At 37.3% G+C, this 20,456-nt stretch overlaps 1 protein-coding gene across 1 annotated transcript in view; it reads right to left on the bottom strand.

The window, feature by feature from the left end:
• TANC2 (tetratricopeptide repeat, ankyrin repeat and coiled-coil containing 2) overlaps positions 1–20,456 on the bottom strand; it is a 288,620-nt gene that overhangs the window by 32,893 nt on the left and 235,271 nt on the right. The window contains exon 15 of the mRNA XM_054574907.1: positions 7,168–7,276. Coding sequence (XP_054430882.1) covers positions 7,168–7,276 — 109 coding nt within the window. The remainder of the gene's footprint in view (positions 1–7,167; positions 7,277–20,456) is intronic.

Below are 20,456 nucleotides of genomic sequence, written 5' to 3'. Positions count from 1 at the left end.
TTCTACTTATGTTCAAATCGGCAATGTTGCATTTAGCTTCTTTGAAAGATGTAGCAGCTCACTCTTCTCAGTGCGTAAGTCTAGATGTAGTTTTCTTGAATGTAAGTTATCTTTTTTCCTGTGTGATACCCAGGATCATTTCAGTTACGTAGGGAACCAAAGACATTTAATTTTCAAAATTAATTAATTACTTATTTATTTTAGAGAGAGGGGAGAAAGAGAAAGAAACATTGATGTGAGAGAGGACCATTGACGTGAGAAAAACATCGATTGGCTGCCTCTCATACATGCCCCATCCAGGGACCAAGCCTGCAACTTAGGCAAGTGCCCTAACAGGCCACCTTTTGCTTTGCAGACTGATGCCCAACCAACTGAGCCACACCAGTCAGGGCATTTAGGGTACCAAAGAAACATTAAATGAGAAAATCTAAGATGTTTAGAGAAAAGCTGGATATTCTCAGAATGTTGGGTTGTAATTTTTGCTCAAGGAAACTTGGGTGGATTTCCACTCTGGTAATGGTGGATCTAGGTAATCTGTACAAACATCCCTGCTAAGGACAAAAAAAAAAGCAGTACAAAATTTAAAAATAATCCTTGTTGAAGACACTGGAGGACTACAAGTTTGAGGAAAATTGTGGGCCAAGATCTAGGATAGAATAAAGCTGAGGAGTTGTTTAGAGCTGCTTCCCCTCTGGGTGTGCCTGCCAATTCTATGGAGTAACCTAGGGGTACTTTTGATACCTTTGGCATTTTTGAGGTGGTGAAACTATTCTATATGACACTGCAATGGTAGATTCATGATAGTATGTGTTTGGCAAAATTCAAAGAACTATATGACACAGTGAACCCTAACGTATACTATGGACTTCAGTTAATAATGTATCAGTGTAGGTTCATCAACTGTAACAAATGTTCCACACCAGTGCCAGATGTTAATAATAGGGGAAAATGTGGTGGGGGGAGTGAGTATATGGGAACAATCTGTATTTTCTATAATCCTAAAATTGCTCTAATAAAATAAAACATTAATTAAAAATAAAAGCCTGGGTTATACTCCGGGACAATGAATAATGATCTTGGGAGTAAGGCTCAGAAATATGTTTGTGTTTAAAGTTCCCCAGGAAAATCTAACGTAGAGTAGTTCCCCCGTATTCGCAGCTTTATCTTCTGTGATTTCAATTATTCGTAATCAACTGCAGTCTGAAACATTAAATGGAAAAGTCCAGAAATAAACAATTCATAAGTTTAAGTTGTGCGTCATTCTGAGTAGTATGATGAAACCTTGCACTGTCTGGCTCTATCCTGCTGGGATGTATATCATCCCTTCGCCTAGTGTATCCATGCTGTATACACTACACCTGCCCATCAGTCACTTTAGTGGCTGTCATCATTATCAGACTGCCTGCGGCAGTGCTGCAGTGCTTGGGTTCAAGCAACCCTCATCTTACTTAATAATGGCGTCAAAGCACTGGTGTAGTGATGTTGGCTGGCAATTTGATTATGCCACAGAGAAGCCACAAAGTGCTTCCTTCAAGTGAAAAGGTGTGAGTTCTCGACTTAAAAAAAAATGTTGAAGTTGCTAAGATCTACAGTAAGGACAAATCCTTTTTTCTGTGCAATTGTGAAGAAGGAAAAAGAAACAGTGTTAGTTTTACAGTTGTACCTTCCATTGCAAAAGTTATGGCCATCGTGTGTGATAAGTGCTTAGTTAAGATAGAAAAGGCATTAAATTTGTGGATGGAAGACATTGAACAAAAAACAGACGGCTTGGCAACATGTTGCACCAGAAAGACGTCAGCAAGGGACAAGTGACATGTGACACCTGGCCATTTACTGCAAGTAAGGGATGGTTACACAGATTCAGAAATAGATCTGGACTGAAAAATATAAAAATTACTAGAAAGGCTACATCTGCTGATAAAGAAGCTGCTGCCACATTTCCAGTAGAGTTGAAGGGTTTGGCACTGTCTGTGGTTTCAGGCATCCACTAGGGGTCTTGGAATATATCCCCCATGGATATGGGGGGACTACTGTGTAGCCAAAGTTGAAAACCATTGATCTAGATTTCTTGATAAATCTCAAATATACATAGTTATAAAAAAAGTGTTATACTATTTATGCCAAGTTTAAAAATAATGAAATAATTCTGTATATTGTTTATGAATACATATCTACCTTGGAAAAGTGTAAATTATGGAGGAGAACAACACGTTAACTCAAGGTAGGTATTATTTCTGAGAAGGGACAGAAATGGAGTAAGAGGATATACAGGAAGCTTCTATTGCACTTGTTACATTTTTGTTTCTTAAAAATAGATTTCAGGCAAACATGGAAAAATCTTAATGCCTGTTAAAAATAGATAGTATTTGATTATTTAGTTATCTGTGCTTTCTTATGTGTTTGAAATATTTCATAATAAATTAAAAAAAAGAAGAATAGGGATATATCTTCCTGAGATGTGAAAAAAAAAGATAAGAATTGATGATGATATAGACTGATTTATTGGTGAGAGAAGAGTAGTTAAAGGAAGTCACACTCGATGGCTTTATTTTTTTCAGTGATTTTTTTCAGTCAGGCTGTTTGTTTAATTAGTTAACTTGGTTAAGAGCTAGAGGGAAACAAAACGGGAAAAGGATCTGAGTAAGAATAGTCCTTGGTAAATGAACTTCAACTAAATGGCCCAGTAAATGGACCACAAAGCAGCGCTGAGAGTCCCAGTGAGGTTGGAGTAAATACCTAGGAAATACGTCTGAAATACAGAGCTAGAGTCTAGGATTTGGAGTAGTAGCTCTACTTGTACTATGAACTTGCTAGTCTACTGATTTCTTCTGCTTGGTGGGGTTGACTCTTTGCTTCTATGAGGTATGGGAGGAAAGAATTTCAGTTTGGTTGAACCCAACTTAACAAAGGTGAAAGGCAGATCCCATTACCAGGCAGGATGCAGCAAAGATTCCCAGATAATTAAAATTCTAAGTTGATGGATTCTTAAAGAGAACTTTAGGTTCAGATAACTAAAAAAAGTCTTTTTAGTATTTATAACTATTGCTCAGGCAAGTAGTAAGTAATTTATGTTTGAGTTTCAGTTCTATTTTATGTAATATTAATAATTAAACATATTTGCTTATATCCATGGAGTAAATAATTTAATGTACAATTAATTATAAATATCATATATGTAGGTACTTAAGTGGTGAATGATTGTATGCACAGAGATGAATAGTAACAGAGACCCTTTCTTAAATATTTGTTAGAATCTAAATTTATAACACTATCAGGCAGTAGGAAGCTTGCTCAGTATTTTTTACTTCATGAAGAGAGAGAAAGCAGGAAGAAGCAAGAGCAATCTCATCTTAGGGATCTTAGCTAATGGTTCAGGTATCTTAAGATCAAGGCAAAAACTAACCTTGGGGGTTATTCAATGAGTTTCTTTAATGCAAATTATTTACAAATATATCATCAATAACCCATTTGTAGATATTCAAGGTTCTTATCATGGCCATGTTTCGATATAATAAAAGGATCCTGGTAAACAAATGGAATGGTGCCTTTTATTATAGAGAAGCGGTTGGCAAACTATGGCCCAAGGCCAAATCCAGCTTTCCATCAGTTATTATAAATCATGTTTTACAAGAATACAACCACACCCACCCATTCATTTCTGTACTGTCTCTGGCTGCTTTTGAGCTACAATGACAGAATTAAGTGGTTCCAATAGAGACTCTACAGACTGCAAAGCTGTATTTACTAATCACTGCTATTGAGGATGCTACGTAATCTCTGAAGTGAAACGGTAATATTACCATCTAAAATTTATGCTTGTTATTTTTATTGTCAGGAAAGAGAATTTTATTAATAATTTGAATAATAAAACCTTGTATTAGATATATATCTAGTACTTTGCATTTTATGATGTACCTTTTATATCTTATATGTATGATCCTTATAACAATCCTGACAGATATTGTTACCATTTTACAGATGAGAAAACAGACTGCTTAAGGTAAATGGCAGAGTCTGTATTTGAATACATGCCTTCTGGCTGATGTTAAAGGATCTTCTTTCTATCTTCTAGGTGTTTACTTACAGCACTTTTTCCTCCTGGCCAATAGTTCTGGCAAGAAATGCTATAAGACTGACCAAGCAAAGGAACATTTTAGAGAGCAGCATTTAGGGGGCTAATTGTAAGAGCACTCCAAAATCCTTCCAGGGAATAGATCCAAACCAGAGAAACACCTTGCATCAAAAACTAGATTGAAATATCTCTGGCCACAATTCACAAACACCTTGCTTTCCTTTCTTAGATTAAAAAAAAACCTAAATGGCAACGAGAGGATTATAAAAGAATTAGAAATGTTCAACATCAATGGTCATTAAGAAAATACAAATTAAAACTACAATGATAAACTGCTTCATACCAACTAAAATGGCTGAATTATATTTTGTAGACAGTTCATATGATTTTTTTAATATTAAGAAAAGGTAGACAACATCTAACAAGTATTAGCAAAGGTTGTAAAACCTGGAACCCTCATACATTGCTGGTGGGATTGTGAAATGGCACAGATACTTTGGAAAACAGTTTTGCAATTCTTCAAAATGTTAAACATAGTTACTATATGTCCAGCAATTTCACTTCTAGGTATATATCCAGGAGAACTGAAGATACATCCACACAAAAACCTAACTCTAACCCTGTAAATGTACTAAGTGTCACTGAGTTGTTCATTTTAAAATGTCTTAATTTTATTTTGAAAAATTTAAAAAGGGAAAAATCTGTATACTAATATTTATTGCAGCATTATTTATAATAGCCAAAAGCAGAAACAACCCAAATGTCCAACTAGTGAATGGATAAACAAAACAGATTATTTGGCAGTATAAAGGTATCAAGTATTGATATATGCTTCAACACGGATGAGCCCTGAAAACATCACGCTAAAGTGAAGAAAGCCAGACACAGGCGACCACATATTGTATGACTCCATTTATATGAAATGTCCAGAGAAGTCAAATCTATAGAGAGAAAAGTAGATCAGTGGTTGCCAGAAGCTGGGGGGAAGCATGTGGAGTGACTTCAAGTGGGCACAAAGTTTAATTTTAGGATGATGTAAAGGCACTAATAGTGATAACAGTTATATAACTCTAAATATACTAAAAGTCATTGGCTTAAAATGGGCGAATTTTATCATATATAAATAACACTTCAATAAATACCTCTTTTTACCTGTTAGAGGCAAAAAGAATGAAACGGGCTCCAGAGCCAGCCAAATCTCCAGAATTATGGACCCCCACCCTCATATTTTTAGAGTGATTAATGGCATTATTTGTAATTTTTCACAAAGAAAGATAAAATAACGGAAATTTAAAATTAATTGGAAAGAAACAAATTGGACTACATGTCACTGATGATTAGAAGGTCTAAATGGTACTGGTTATAAGCACAGAGTCTATTTTTGCCTTTTCATAATCTCCAGCTGATGGGCACTGAGAATTCTAGCAGTCTGGGAGACGCTAAAGCCTATCAAAAGGGGGCACTCCGCATTTAAAAGACCCTGAAGGCGCAGCATTAGGACAACCGCAGCCTGCGTCTGTATTCCCCAGCTCGCAGTCACATCAGTGCCTAGGCTGTCCACCGAGTATTTATGGCCTGAATCTCACAGGGAGCCAATCTTATCTCAGGCAATCATGTTGTCTATAGCAGCGTAAGATAAAACTGTGTCAATGACAGGGGTGTATGGTTAAAATGTAGGTCTCCATGTATTGGATAAAATCACAGTGGGTCAAACAAAACTTTTGTTATCATTTATCTGTTAATGTGGTATTTATTTTATGGTACAGAAAAGAGAGGATAAATTTCCTTGCATCTAATCCTAGGCAGATGGTAATACTAAAAGCTTAAGCATTTAAAGTGGTGATGCTTAAAAGTTAAGTTTCCTACTTAACTGGAGGAAATGATCTCAGAATTTGTTGAAGTAGCAGATACTTTTTGGTCCATTTGAAACTGGAATGAGCCACATTGTGTGTTATTTTAGTCCCACTCTGCTCCCACTGAGTAAGGTCACTGGGTAAGATCATTTTTTAGTACAATGATTTGTTAGATAAGACAATTATGATTCAAATAAAGGACCTGTCACTGTGGGTTCATGTCTATCTGATGAACAGCCTTCTCTGGCTCTGTGCTTATATGCTGGGAAGAATTTGCCAGGCTCTTGGAGTTGCTTGTACTGTCATCCTTCTCTCTGGAGAGAAATATTTTATCTTTAACAGTATCTCCTTCGAGAGATCCAGCCCAGAGAACTGTTTAAGATACTTGTATCTCTCAGTTCTGAGTCAGGAAAAGGAGCTGAAGAGATTGTAGGGACTGGAAGTAGCAGAGTTCTAGCAACTGTGGGCTAGAAAAATTGGGAGAACATTTCTTCCTCGACCTTTGTGTTTTTACCCCACACTGCTATCAACATTATAAATTCCTTGAGATTAGGGGTTGTATCTTCCTTGTTTTTGCAGCACTAGTACCTAAAACAATGCCTCAGTAAGAGCAGAGTAAAACAAATGCATATGTGCACAAACAGTGAATGACGCACCCTCCTCTGGGTCCTCCATTCCAGCCTTGGGAATGTTGAGAGAGGGAAGCTGATGCTATAGAGTACTTAGAAGTTTTGAAACTACTGGGAGAAAAACTGAGATTATAAGAGAGAATGGGAGAGTTAAGACACACAAAGGAAGGTTATTGTGGGTTCCAGACAGTTTGAAAATCGCAGCACTAGGAATATTAAAATCTTCACTGAAAGAATTGTAAGAAAATTGAAGTGTAACTGCTCTCAGTGACTTTTTTAGACATTGTGAAAACCTGCAAGTAACTGCTACAACATGACTCAGGAGACTGTAGGCCATACATTGAATACACATGTGCATTCTTCTCACCTAAATGATGATGCATGTGCATTTCCTGGAAAGCCTAGCCATCTGCTAAACTGGGAGATGACAAATGTGGTTTTCTTTCTAAAGGCCTAGGGAGGAACAGGTCATACGTTTTTAGGAGATGGACCAACTTTGCAACAAAATAATTTCAGAAAGGACTACACTGAAACAACAGTAGATTCACAAACACAGTGTTAACCAGAGCCTGCTGTAGAAGGAAAGAAAAAAGCCTTTAAGCTCTCTAATTACCTTAAAAATGTGTGCTTTGAGGATGTGATGTCCCAGTTCAATAGTCTGCTGCCGGTTTAGTTTTCCCTCTTGGCGGGAAAACCAGAAGGCAAGTAATGTGTGACCACTCCTGCAAAGAAAAAGAGACTCCTTTTAGAAACGTTAATGCCCCAGTTCTGCTTTGGAGGGAGACTGTTCAGGTCTAGCCATACCTCCAACAAAACTCTGTCTCATTCAACCAGTTTCTTAGGGAAGGACACCTGCTACTGGGCAAAGAGTGGCTACTGAAAGGTTCCTAGCTTTTACCAGCCCTTTACCCAAAATCACACGTGTGAATATCACAAAATGTCATTTCTAGTTAGCTTACACCCATCCCACACACAGATGACAAGATTTTCATTTTTATTTTCTGTTTCTGTCAACAACTCTTACTTCACCCATGCTTTAAATGTCAGTTTTCCTCAGGATCTCATCTGTCTTCTGGATTAGGTCATCCATCCTCAGAATCTTCACCACTATCTGAACCCTGTATCTTCTTCTCTAGTCAGACTTCTCAGCCTTAGATCAACTTACATCCAACTGTTTATGAGACTTCTCCACCTGGAGGTCCCAGAGTACCTCAAACTCAGTATGTCCCAAACTGGATTAACCACCTCTTCCCTCAGTTAAGTCTTCTCTCATCAGTAGCTACCCTGTCCCACCAGTAAAGAAAAAGGAGTACTTTCTCTTCAGAACTAAGAGACGGTATATATCTCTCGTACAGTATCTACTGCACTACTAATATGCTTTCCTTTACTAAACCGTAGGTTTCCTAATGGCATCCGTTCCTCCTTATCTCCTTAACAGATCCCTAATTTGTTACGATAGAGAAAAACCCCATCTCTGCCTCTGCATATTGTCTTATTGGCCCATGATGTTCTGAACTACCCTGGCCCTCTAGTAATCATGTGGCAGCTGGCCTAAGGCAAAGCCAAAGGAAGCATTAAGCTAAGAGAACTGCAGAAAAACAGAGTCTGAGTCCTGACTGCACGTCATTAGAAGCTAGCCTAATTTTGGAATTCTTGTTATATGAAGTAATACATTTATTATTTAATCCTTTTGAGTTGGAATTTTCTTTTTCTTCCAGCTCAAAGCATCCTGATGAAATACTCCTTTAAGTGTGAATGTATGTATGGGTATATGTGTATGTATATGTACACGTGTATATATCTAGGGTTGTGTGTGTGTGTTTCTGTTTACACTTAGGACAGAAATTCTGAGTTTTATATATTCTCCAGAATGCCTAAAGCATATCGCATATAAAAATTCTCTATACATTTTTTTTGGAAGCAAAAGAAGGCTGGGCATTAAAGAATGGACACTGGATCACCTTTGGGATGCGACTTCTTACACACTGGCTCTACCTGGCAGAACTGTGGACACTTAGGCCTGTCTCCACTCTAGTCCCCACCAGGTCAGTGGTTGGCGGAGTTCCTTATGCCACTGGTAACGTAACTCTTCTATTTCTTTCATTTGAAGTGTCATGGAAAAGGGAACTGAATCTAAGATCTCAGTTTCAAATCTAATGAGTTAATCCAACAGAAGGAAAAAATAGCAAGTGAATTTTTGTTGGTGACACTTCTCTGAAAGGAGGCACAAATGTCTACTAGGTGACTTTCTCTCACACTGAACACTGGCTACTCTGCCAGGCTCAACATTTGATACCTCACACTGAAGTCTGAAAAGCAAACACATTTTTATTTCTTTTTAAATTAAAAAAAAATTTTTTTTTAATTTTCAGTAAAGACTGGAGAACAGGGGATGGGAGAGCTCCCATCTTACAGGAATCATCTCAGGGAGATTTCATTCCAGTAAGATTAAAAAAAAATTCTGCTACACAGAATCTTGAGCTTCATAGAATTTCCAAATTCTAGTGGTTATCTGATGGGATAAGATTAACCATAATGGAAAGGAAGTTATTTAATTGAGAGAATGTCTCAGACAAGTGTACCCTTCATGGAACGTGAGGGTATCATCTGAGGGCATCAGCCCAGGGTTGTCTCATACTTACAAAATCTGGAAATTGCTACTGAACTTTTATTTATCCTTTTAAAGCTCTATTTAGTTGGTAGGCTATTTTAATAGAGCATAGGTAAGTTAGAAGGTATTATTATAAAATGCCTTATTTCAAGTTCTCAAAATCCTATCCAGTTATTAACACTGAAATTACTGTAGCCTCCCTGGTATAAAAACTGTTACTTTAAGTAACTCCTCCATGGCTGTGCATAGTGACTAGAACTCCTGAATGCAGGCCTCTGATCCACTACTTATGCTTCAGGTTGTTAATGAGAACTCATGCTGTCAGAGTTAAGGAAAAAAATTCATGTCTGACAAGGAAATGAATTTTCAGTTAGACATAAAATTGATTTTGCCCTAGTGCTTTCATTTTACTACCATAACTAAGAAATCCTGGTAAGACATTTGCATTTCTCTAGTACACACTTCAACTAGCTACAGATAATAGTGCTTGTCTTGTTGTTGCTGATCAGGCACTCAGGAGAAACAAGAAGCAATACAAGCCAAGAAAAAGGTGAAGGAGAGACAGCAGTTCATTTCTTTTTGGATACAAGCAAATTATATTACTCATAAAAGAATGAATGATCTGTTCGCCAAACTCAAAGCTTATGGTGTTCAGGACACAAAGGGTAAAATAAATTTATATTATATGCTGGCATTTCCATCTGTACCTTACTGTTCTGATAAAAATATGTGGAAGGGGGTATAAGGGGGATAAATGGTAATGGAAAAAAATATGATTAAAAAATGACAAAAAATGGTGCCACTGGCTAACCTATGGTCCTCATGTTACACTACATTTGTCTATATTATTTCTATTTTTCTTATCATCGTCTTACTCCTGAACTCACTCTCTTTTGAATTGTAGTCTTGCCATTCTTTAAGATAACCAGATGCCTCTTAATTGATTTTCTTTTAGCCTTTGATAATGTTTCTTTTTATTTTCTCCCCCCAGCATTAGGTCTTATTGATCTACTTACCTTGAAACTGTCTCTTCTCTTGACATCTGTGACACTACTCTGGTACTTTTCTCCCATTTCCTTCTGTGATGCAACTTCTTTGCTTCCTTCCCCATTTATTTTTCTCTTGCAGGTAACTCTCATCTAGTCCCCTGGCTTCAACTCTCACCTCGATGTGAACTGGCTCCCACCCTGACATCTCCAGCACTGAGATTTCCTTTTGCTTCTCTAACTGCCTGCTGAATCCCTCTACTTCCAAATGACCTGTCAAATGACACTGTTTGAACTTGAAGCTTTCCCTCCAAACCAAATTCCCTTAAGACTTCTTTATTTTTTTTTAATATTGCCACTCAGGCATGAAACCGAGCAGTTGTTTTCCTCCCCCCTTTGCACTTTCTCTCCGGGACACCTGCAAGGGCGTCATCCTCTCCGCAGCCCCTTCCCCGGCCCGTGCCAATCAGCTACACTGCGGAACCCTGACAAAAATTCTGCTGAAAATTCTTCAGTGGCTTTATGTTTCCTCCTATACATAATCTAAACACCTTAGCATGGTATTCAAAGGCTCTTCATAATTTGTTCCTTGTCTATTTGTCTTTTACCTCCTTACCTTGTACTTCTAATTCCAGACATTTTAAATTATTTTAGAGTTTCAAACATGCTTTCCTTCTGCCTGAAATTCTCTTCTCTGTTTAGTTAATCAGGCATATTATTTCTCATTCTTCAAGCCTCAGTTCACACTATAGCCTCTGTGAAGACTTCCCTGGTCCCCCACAAAGAGTCACGGATACTTTCCCTTGGGTTTTTGTTGTACCTGGTACACATGTCCACTATAGAGCCTATGCATATATTTGCATTTCAGTCTTCCCACTAGACTGTGCTGAACACTGAAGCCATGTTTTTTTCCACGTAAGTCCTCTTATGTAATTTGCAGAATGAAAGAATAAGTAGTAATATCTTACATTTGTACACTACCTTATGGTTTTCAAAATACTTTTAATACTTACATAAATTCTCACAAACACCTATACTATAGGCAAAGGAGTAACTCTTCCTCCTAATATGGTGAGACGCAGCCAGACTGAAGAACAGATCCCAGCTCATATGGTTGGGATGTAAAAGAGAAAACAAAAGCCCAAGGTCTTCTGAAATCTAGTTCCATTACCATACTGACACGTTTGGCAACTTGGTTTTCATTTCTGGGCAAGTTTGGGTAAAAAGTTCAACCAATAAAGAAAAATGTTTATCTGTACAATATAAACTCTGAATTCTTAACATAATTAAAATTAGCAACCATTAATCTTGACATTTTTTGATTGGCATTTTGGGAGAGAATAGTGAAGAGAAGGAAGCCTTAGTCAGTGAAATGTGATTTCAGGTGTGAATGAACACAATTATGTTTTCTCTCTGTAACTAAAGAGGACAGTAATCATAATCAACTTCAATGTGGGTTCATGTGTGATTATAAAGACCAATGGGGGGCCATGGTGAGGACAGAAGAATGATTTCAGCACAGCTTACATGACGAGATCACTGTGTGATTCAGTTACCCAGGCGACTGGCCTGTGCATTCACAGGGCTGCCTTTTCATTTCTGAACCAAAAAGCAAACGGTCCTATGTTCAGATTCTAGTTCTGTCACTAAAAGGCTTTATAACCTTGGATAAGCTATTTAACGTTTCTGTAAAACAGAGATAGTAATATCTATCTCTTAGGACGCTGGTGAGAATTGAGACATATTAAATAAAATGTATTTTATATCCTCCATAGTAACTAGCACAAGGCTAAACTAAAGGAATAAACATTAAGCATAAACAACTGTAAATATATTGGAAGATGACTGTGTGTTCAACTGAACTTTAATCTTTAATGTGTGAAGGGTGAAATGTGATATCCTGTTGTTAACCCAAATCTTTACCTCCCTACATTTAACTCCACTATCTTTATAGCCAAAAGAAAAATCCAAGAATCAGGGAAAAATTATAGGGTTTCGGTGCCATTCACTGTTAAATCAATGGAGGAGAACTTGGTATGTAACTTTCAGCACAGAGGATTGATAAGGACAGAGCTAACCAGTCCTTAAGAAATAAGGTAAAAGTTAGGCTAATAGGAAGAATATAAATTTCTTATGTAGATGGAGGTTTTCAGGAGGATACTATGCCTTACATTCAAGGCATATTTGATTTTAGATATTTGGAGAATCACTTACAGGTCAGAGTTGAAGATTTCTCCCCTTGCAGCGTCCCCTGTCCCCTATTTTATATATATATATATAAATATATAAAATATTTCACATATATATAAAATAATTTATATATATAAATATAAAATATTTCACACATATATAAAATAATTTATATATATATAAATAATATAATAAAATAAATACATATATAAAATAAAAATAAATTTTCCCCCCATTACAATAAAAGGTAGAGAGGTAGTATACAGAATAGTAGAGGGTAGATTCTACCTCCATTCTCATTTGCAGCCCCTCCATATGGATTATTGGAGACAAGTGATACTAACCCTTGGACAACTATGGATTACAGAGCAGTGAGGAGCTACCCTTACATGATGACCCTGTTTTCCTATACGTCCAGAGTTGAGAGCTATAAAGTCTCTTAAAGAAAAAACCCTTTCTAAAGCAAGAATCACCCTCCATCTCCACTGCCTATTTAGCAGTTGTTTTATACAAAACATACAATGGCTCTATATTTGTTTTTCTAATAGATTTTCACTTAGCATCCCAGGGAGATATAACCAGTCTTAAAGTTTCTATTTGTAGCACTGAAGCATGCTAACAGATGGACCAAATATTTCTAGCATGGGTGTTTTTTTCTCCATTGTTCTAGGTGTAGTCACTAATGTGTAGTCACATAGATTTCATTAGCTCCTGCAATGACAAACTTGATACATAACACTTTAGTGTTTCAGAGAAGCAATACGGAGGTGTTTTGATATTCCTCTGTGAAGTGCTCAGATGTGATAGAGTGATATAGTTATAGCCAGCTGGCAAGGAACTGCTTGCAAGCTAAAGCCTATCTTATTTATCTTATAATTTGGGCTGAAACAGTGTATGCTGCTGTGAAATGTCTTTATAACGGTAAATGTGGGGAATTATTTTGGGAGACCTAGTGAGGTCAGAATTATGGGGCAGAAATGGACAGCTGCCTACAAAAGATTTGTGCTCCCTTGCATAGTCAAGAGCTTTTGTGAATGGCTACTTTGCCAGGGTTAAAGAAGGTCATGTGACTGAGTTCTGGCAATGGAATATAGGCTGAAATTATATTCATTGCTTCAGACCTGGCCCAGAAAAATTTCCTTTGTTTCTCCTTCCAAATCTAATATTACCTTTTGTCTGTTATTATTTGGTTCACCATTTTATTCTAGCATTAATTAAAACTATTCTGTTATCATCGTTATCTGCTTTTAAACTTCCTGCTTTATATTCTTAACTTGGGTAGTCTTGTTTAGTCCTGTGGCTTCCACTGTGTCAGTTATTTGCTGATAACTCCCAAATCCATAACTCTGTGCCTGAGCTTTCCCTTTACCTATTTTCCAAAGTCACATGTCTAAAAATATCTGTGCATCTTCTCTTGGAGGTAATTCATTATACATGTCCAAAATAGGACTCACCTTCTCTCTAATAGCCCGTTCTTCCTTCCTTTGCTCAAGCTAGAACCCCTCCTTCCATTCAGAATGCTCTAAGTTGGTCAGTAGCTTCATTATTCCCTGCCATTCAAGATAGCACTTAAAGTCACTTTTGATCCCTCCACCCTTACCTTCCACACACAGAAAAGACCAAGTACTTTTGGGTATCTCCAAAATGTCTCTCCCACACATAGCTTGCTCTCTTTTCTCATATTATAGGTCTTGGCATTTCTCGCCAAGACTATTGCTATAAGCCTTATAACCAGTACCTCTGTAGTTTTTCCTCTCCTTCAACCTACCTTCCACATACCACTTGTCAGAGCTATTTTTCATGTCATCAGAGTTATCTGATCATTGTCTTTTTCTCCTTGAAGTTATAGAGACTCCTTATTAACTACAGAATAAACTGTAAGGTCTTTTTTTCTTTAAAACAGATTAAAACAATCTTTTTAGATTTCATTTGTTTGCTTTTAGAGAGAGGGTAAGGGAGGGAGAGGAACATCAATGTACAAGAAACTGGGGACCTGACCTGCGACCCAGGCTTGTGCCCTGACTGGGAATTGAACCAGCAATCTTTCAGTTTGCAGGCTGGCACTCAATCCACTGAGCCACACCAGCCAGGGGTGTAAAGTCTTAAAACACGGTATTCAAGGCTTTTTTCCTAGTGACACTCATATCATTCTTTCTGACCAGTGTCTCCACCTCTAATCACAGCTTCTCACAGTTCCCTAAAGGCACTCCAAATCTTCACACATGCTGTAGGTCCTGCTATCACCTCTTTTTTTTGCCTGCCTACAATACTTTCCCACTTCAATGCTGCTTAATAAACTCATCCTCCAAGGCTGAACTCAAATGCCACCTCTTATGCAAAGTATTTCTTCTTTGTCTAGGTTCCTATGGTACTTTGTACTATGGCACTATTGTTGGTTGCTGTGTGTCTGACTTCCCTTTAGAGGGCAATGGCTACAATGGTGGGAGTGTCTTACTCACCTAAGTTTCTCTAGTGTATAGTATAGTCCTTGGTGTAGAGTAGAAATTTCATAAATGTTTCATAAATGAATAAATGCTAAGCAGATGGGTTCCAGGAAGGGCAACATGAGGACTTCCTAGATTCACTTCCCAATTCACTACCCAACTCAGCCTTGACTTTGCAGGTATCTCTGCTGCAGTTGCTCAGCTGTGAAATGAGTGTGACGATGACTCAAATATTGAGAATAGATTGACAATCCTGATCTTTTCGCCTCTCATCTTAAATATTCTGCCTGCAGTTAAACTTTGGTGATTGCAGCCTTACAGTCTGTTTGTTGCTATCAATTCTCAGCAAATGACACCCACACATCTTTGCGAAAATTTTCTCCTTCCTTTATAGCTATCAGTCAGGAACTGCTTTGGCATGTTCTCATGGAACCTGAATGCAAAATACATTTCTAGTTAGCTTGTCTTACTGTTCCTTATTCAATGTGGACATGAGAACCTGATGGAAGTAAACTATAAGGAGCAGACTCTTAAGTAAATTATGCCCAAGGTCTACCTTTGTAGACATGGGTGGCATAGCATTACTTCTTTTTAAACATAGACTGCAAAGATTTACTGCTTTACCCCACTTTGTCTTACAGTTTCCTATTGCCCTTCTGTTCTGTTAATGCATCACTTGCCTTAGGAAAATGGACGCCTCTCTTCAGACAATGAACTCTTTAGGCAGTTGGCAGGGCTTCATGAGGCAGAAGAGCTATTGAACTGTTGCACTTTGAAACATCAACAGTAGGCAAAGGAAGATTTATCACTTCTCTCTTCCTCTTCCATGTTCCTTAGCTCTTTGTTTATACTACTAGTACAGTGCGCTGCTAGTTATAAATGTGTCTGTTAAAACCACTAAGCTGGAAGTCCTGGTAGACAGATCTACCTTATTCATATCTGTATCCCCTGCAGTGCTTAACACAGAGCCTTGAGTACATTACATAATAAATGCTCATTGAATGCTTACTGGAACACATATCTTTGTTTATTACTGACATGTGGTAAAAGAGTGACCAAATAAAAGACACTGTGTCTTTTGAACTGTGAGAAGAGTTTCTCAGATATTTTCAGTTGCAAGCTTAAAATTAGTACCTCATACCATTCTTTTGTTCATTAATTCATTCATTCTTTAAAAAAAATATATACTGAGTGCTTACTCTGCTCAGGCATTCTATTAATCATTAGGAAGAATAAGATGAGCATGACAGAAAATGTTCCTGTCCACAGTTGAGCTCCCCGACATTCTGGAGGGGAAAGTAAACATGAAAGGAGTATTCACATACAATAAGTTAATAAGATTGTGGTAAATGTTAGAAAGTAAAAAGGTTGCTATGATAAAGAAAACTACAAGAAGCTCACTTAGATAAGGTGACAAGTGGAAGTCTTTCTGCAGAGGTGGCATTTAAACTGAGATCTGAAGGAGGCATGAGAGATCTTGCCATGTGACAAGCGAGGGAAAGTAAGTTCCGGATGGAGGGAATTGTTAAGTGCAAAGGCCTAGAGCTGGGAAGGAGCTTAGCAAGTTCTAAAAACTGGCAGATGACCAATTATGACCAGGAAATTGTGCATAAGAGAGAGAATGAATGAGCTCAATTTAGAGAGGTAGGCAGAAGCTATTTTTGTAATACAGGGCTTTGAAAACTCTGTCTTTGAATTTATTCTAATTACAAAAAACTGTTGAAGGATTTCAGAAAGAGGTTACATGGTCTGATTTGTATTTTTAAAAATCACTTTGGCTGCTGGTGAAATGGATTGAAGGGGAGACCAAATAGGAAGCTAAAGTAGTCCACATGAGAGCCTAGGGTGCAGTAAGCAGAGATGGAAGTAAGTGGATACTTGTAAGTAAAATTTGGATGGTAGAACCAACTAGATTATGTTACAGTGAATACATGTCTCACAGCCATGGGTCCTTATGGTTAAGAGAATAGATTATTAGAGTTCGTTTTACCAAATATGGAGATGTATCTGCTTTTGAAAGTCTCTAGAGACAGCTGAGTAAATTGTTCTACTCACAAAAAAAGACAGTGTGCTGTCACAGCTCACTAAGATGGCAATAACTCCTTCTCATTGCTGTGCCATTAATCTTAGTTTGACAACCTAAAAAAGGCTGTGGAATCCCCATCTTTTCATTCAGCCAGTGTTGTTTCAGAGACTCATCAATAGGACAAATTAGCCTCTATTTCCTATGCAACATTCTGTATGGTAGTCCCTCCTTATCTGGGGTTTTTACTCTCCATGGTTTTAGTTACCTGTGGTCAACCACTCTGAAAATATTAAATGGAAAATTCCAGAAATAAACAATTCATAAATTTTAAATTGCATGCTGTTCTGAGTAGCATGATGAAATCTCATGCTTTTTAGTTCCATTCTGCCCAACACATAAATAATCCCATGGTCCACTGTATGCACACTGTATATGCTACCTGCCTATCAGTTAATACCTGTCATGATTATCAGATTGGTTATCAGAAATTAGGCATGCACACACGCAGACCACATTCACATAATTTTTATTATATATTGCTATAATTGTCCTATTTTATTATGCTATTGTTCTAATCTCTTACTTTGTCTAATTTATAAGTTCAACTTTATCATAGGTGTGTATGTACAGAAAAAAATAGCATGTATAGGGTTTGGTACTATCCATAGTTCCAATCAACCACTGGGGGTCTTGGAATATATCCCATGTGGACAAGGAGGGGCTACTGCACCAAAAATTTCCCTTAATCGTCTGCTCTACTTATCCCCATTTTTAGGGGAAGTTGTATTAACCAGTATTTGCTATACCAGACATACTCACCTTAAACAAACACACACACACACACACACATATTACACATATAGGGTAGAGCAAAAGTAGGCTTCCAGTTGTTCATTTGGAAAATAATACAATAATTAATAAATAATAATACAAGAATAAACTGTTTCACACACTCAAAACTACACCTACTTTTGTCCTACCTTATGTATGTAAGTTATCTATATCCATATCCATATAATTTATAATTTTAATATATAAGCAGTATTAGTTTCTCATAGCAAAATCAACCAATATAGAAGAGTTCAAGTCCTTTCTGTGTTTTCATCAGTTGACTCTTTTGCATGTCTACCAAGTCACAAAATGATGTTCTTCCTCCATCTTATCATAAGCAGCACTATTTCTCTATATACTTATTAACTTAGAAATTTCACATGAATTTTTATGACAGTAAAAGTAAGTAGTTCTCAGTTTTAAATATGTCAGAGAAGAATTCTGATTACCAGCTTTTTCAAAATTTAATTTTGCATTTGAAAAAATGTTATTGGTGCCCATCTTCAAAGGTATGAGAGTTTTAAGGATGGGAACAGTTTGCCTATTTGACCAATAGATGTGGGTCTCGTGATTTATGCTGAGAGAAAAATGTGTAAAGTGGAAAGACATTCATGCATTAGCAAACTGGACACAGTCCAAGATATATATTAGATTTTCCTTTGCATTAGATCATAAAACCACAACTACAGTCACTAGAGTAATACTTCAAATTTGAGTCTCAAATTTACTCATGATGCCAATAGGGTGCTAGAAACTTAGATAATAAGAAAAAATATTTATTGAAAAATTAGACAAATCCCCAATAATATTACAGATTAATGAAATCTCTCCCTGGAAATCACACACCCAAATGACATCAGGAACAGTGATTTCCCCTTAGTGGTGAAAAAGAATTAGAAGTGAAGCAGATCTAAACCCAGAACAGAGATTAGACAGTTAATATTTTCAGGCAGGCAGATCATATACTAATTGACAAGTGCTGGTAAAAGATGTTTCATAGCCACCTCCCTTCTCTTTGCTTTAATACTTCCTAACCTCCTTTAGCTCTAGGAGCCCTTTTTTTCTTCCCATAATCCATCACTTTGCTGAATGCTTTCCTAATGCTTTTAGAAAACAGAACCCACCCCCTACCTTGAGGGTCTGGGCTTCGGTGAGGGTAAGGTTAACTGTCATGGGCCTGACCTGACGGTTCACGTTTGGATTCAAAAACCAAACAAACCAAATCACCACAACTCTGCAACTGAATTTGATGGTCACTTCAGACCCATGCATTCTATAACAAGCCAGGCTGTACAGGTCCCTGGCACAGAGTTCGTTTTCTTTTATAGGAAGGATGCTGTCTTTTTTTTCCTTAGATAAACTTCTTTGACACTGCTCTGTGGCATGGATTTGGAGCATCAGGTCTCCAGTGTGTAATTCACTGACTAACATGGCCAAAATAATTAGGGAAAATCTCAGTATCCCACTTATTATATTAACTCTGTTCACAAAGAATCAAGTAAGTACTCAACTATCATCATAGGCATGAATAAAATTTGTGGAGCCTTTTCCCTTTTTCACCCACCATAAAATTTGCTTCTCTTAGTTTGTGGAAATCAGGACAACACACATTAGGTTTCCAAATCACACCCTCAGATTGTAGCAGCTCAGTACTCATTAAATAATGTTTACAGCAAGCTTTATGTGTTCTTTTCAAACAGTTAAAAATAAGGCAACTGAGTGTTCTACTCTCTGAATTAAAATCTTCCATACATATTCCCATTTATACATATATTTGTTGATCTGCAAGGTGCTCCTAGGGAAGGAGAGCCTAGATACTATGGAACGAGAGAGAATGAGGAAAGGAAACAGAAAAATAAAGTGGGGATTCATTCAGAGGTAGCCTAAAACTATGAAGAAGTATTAAGCAGCACCACAAGGCTTTAAAAACTAGACAGCACCACTAGGCTGCAGGTGTGCAATTGTCTACTCTGTCAGCCTCAAATTTCAACTAGCAAAGTCATTAATAAGTTAGATATCAGGCTGGTGACTTCTTTCAAAGGCCTTACTTAAAATGTATACGCTGCTTTAAATGGGTTTTCTACTTCCCTCTTATTAGCATAACAGCAGAGATTAGTTTATAAGATTAGTGAGTTAATCTGATATATCAGTGCCCGAGGGAATAAAATATAGAACAAATTAATTTCAGAGTATGACAGTGATGAATGGTGGGAAATAAAAAGAAGGATAAGGTGGTGAGGTCTCAGGTCTAGAACGCAAATCCAAAATCTTGTAAGTTTTGATATGATAAAAGATTTCTGAGTGATAATTTGCTTACAGTTTGATAAACACACATATGCATATACATACAAATACTCCACACTCTGTTACCAAGCCAAGAAAAAACATCTATAACTCATCTCTTTCTGCGACAGTTATATGTCTATGAAACATTAGGTCGTTCTCTCTGGGGTGTCAATTCTCTGCCCTGATTGTGGGACACTAGGAAATCTGGTATTTAGAATGAAGAAAAATCTTTTCTCAACTGTAGCACTCACCTCCAGCTCTGCTATTTCCTCTTTCCAGCACCACCATCCTTCCTCAGATCACTGACTCTCTTCAGCTTAGCAGAAGCACCTCCCTGGGTGGCCTATTTCTGATGAAGGGCAACTACTTCTGGCTTCAGTAGAATATTCTCATCTATGTCTAATATCCTAAATAAGGCCAGCAAGTTCAGGGTGAACAAGTGTTAAAAGTCCAGGAAAATGGACTAGAAGAGACAGAGATATTATTCCCTTTCCTTACACAGAGATATGTATGTTAGGCACTGGCCTA

The sequence above is a fragment of the Pteronotus mesoamericanus genome, unplaced genomic scaffold (assembly GCF_021234165.1).
Source record: "Pteronotus mesoamericanus isolate MK-2021 breed Mesoamerican mustached bat unplaced genomic scaffold, CSHL_Meso_final contig_269, whole genome shotgun sequence".
NCBI classification, from domain to species: Eukaryota; Metazoa; Chordata; class Mammalia; order Chiroptera; family Mormoopidae; genus Pteronotus; species Pteronotus mesoamericanus.
Note: the sequence above shows the minus strand (reverse complement) of the source record. Positions and strands in the feature narration are given on the sequence as shown.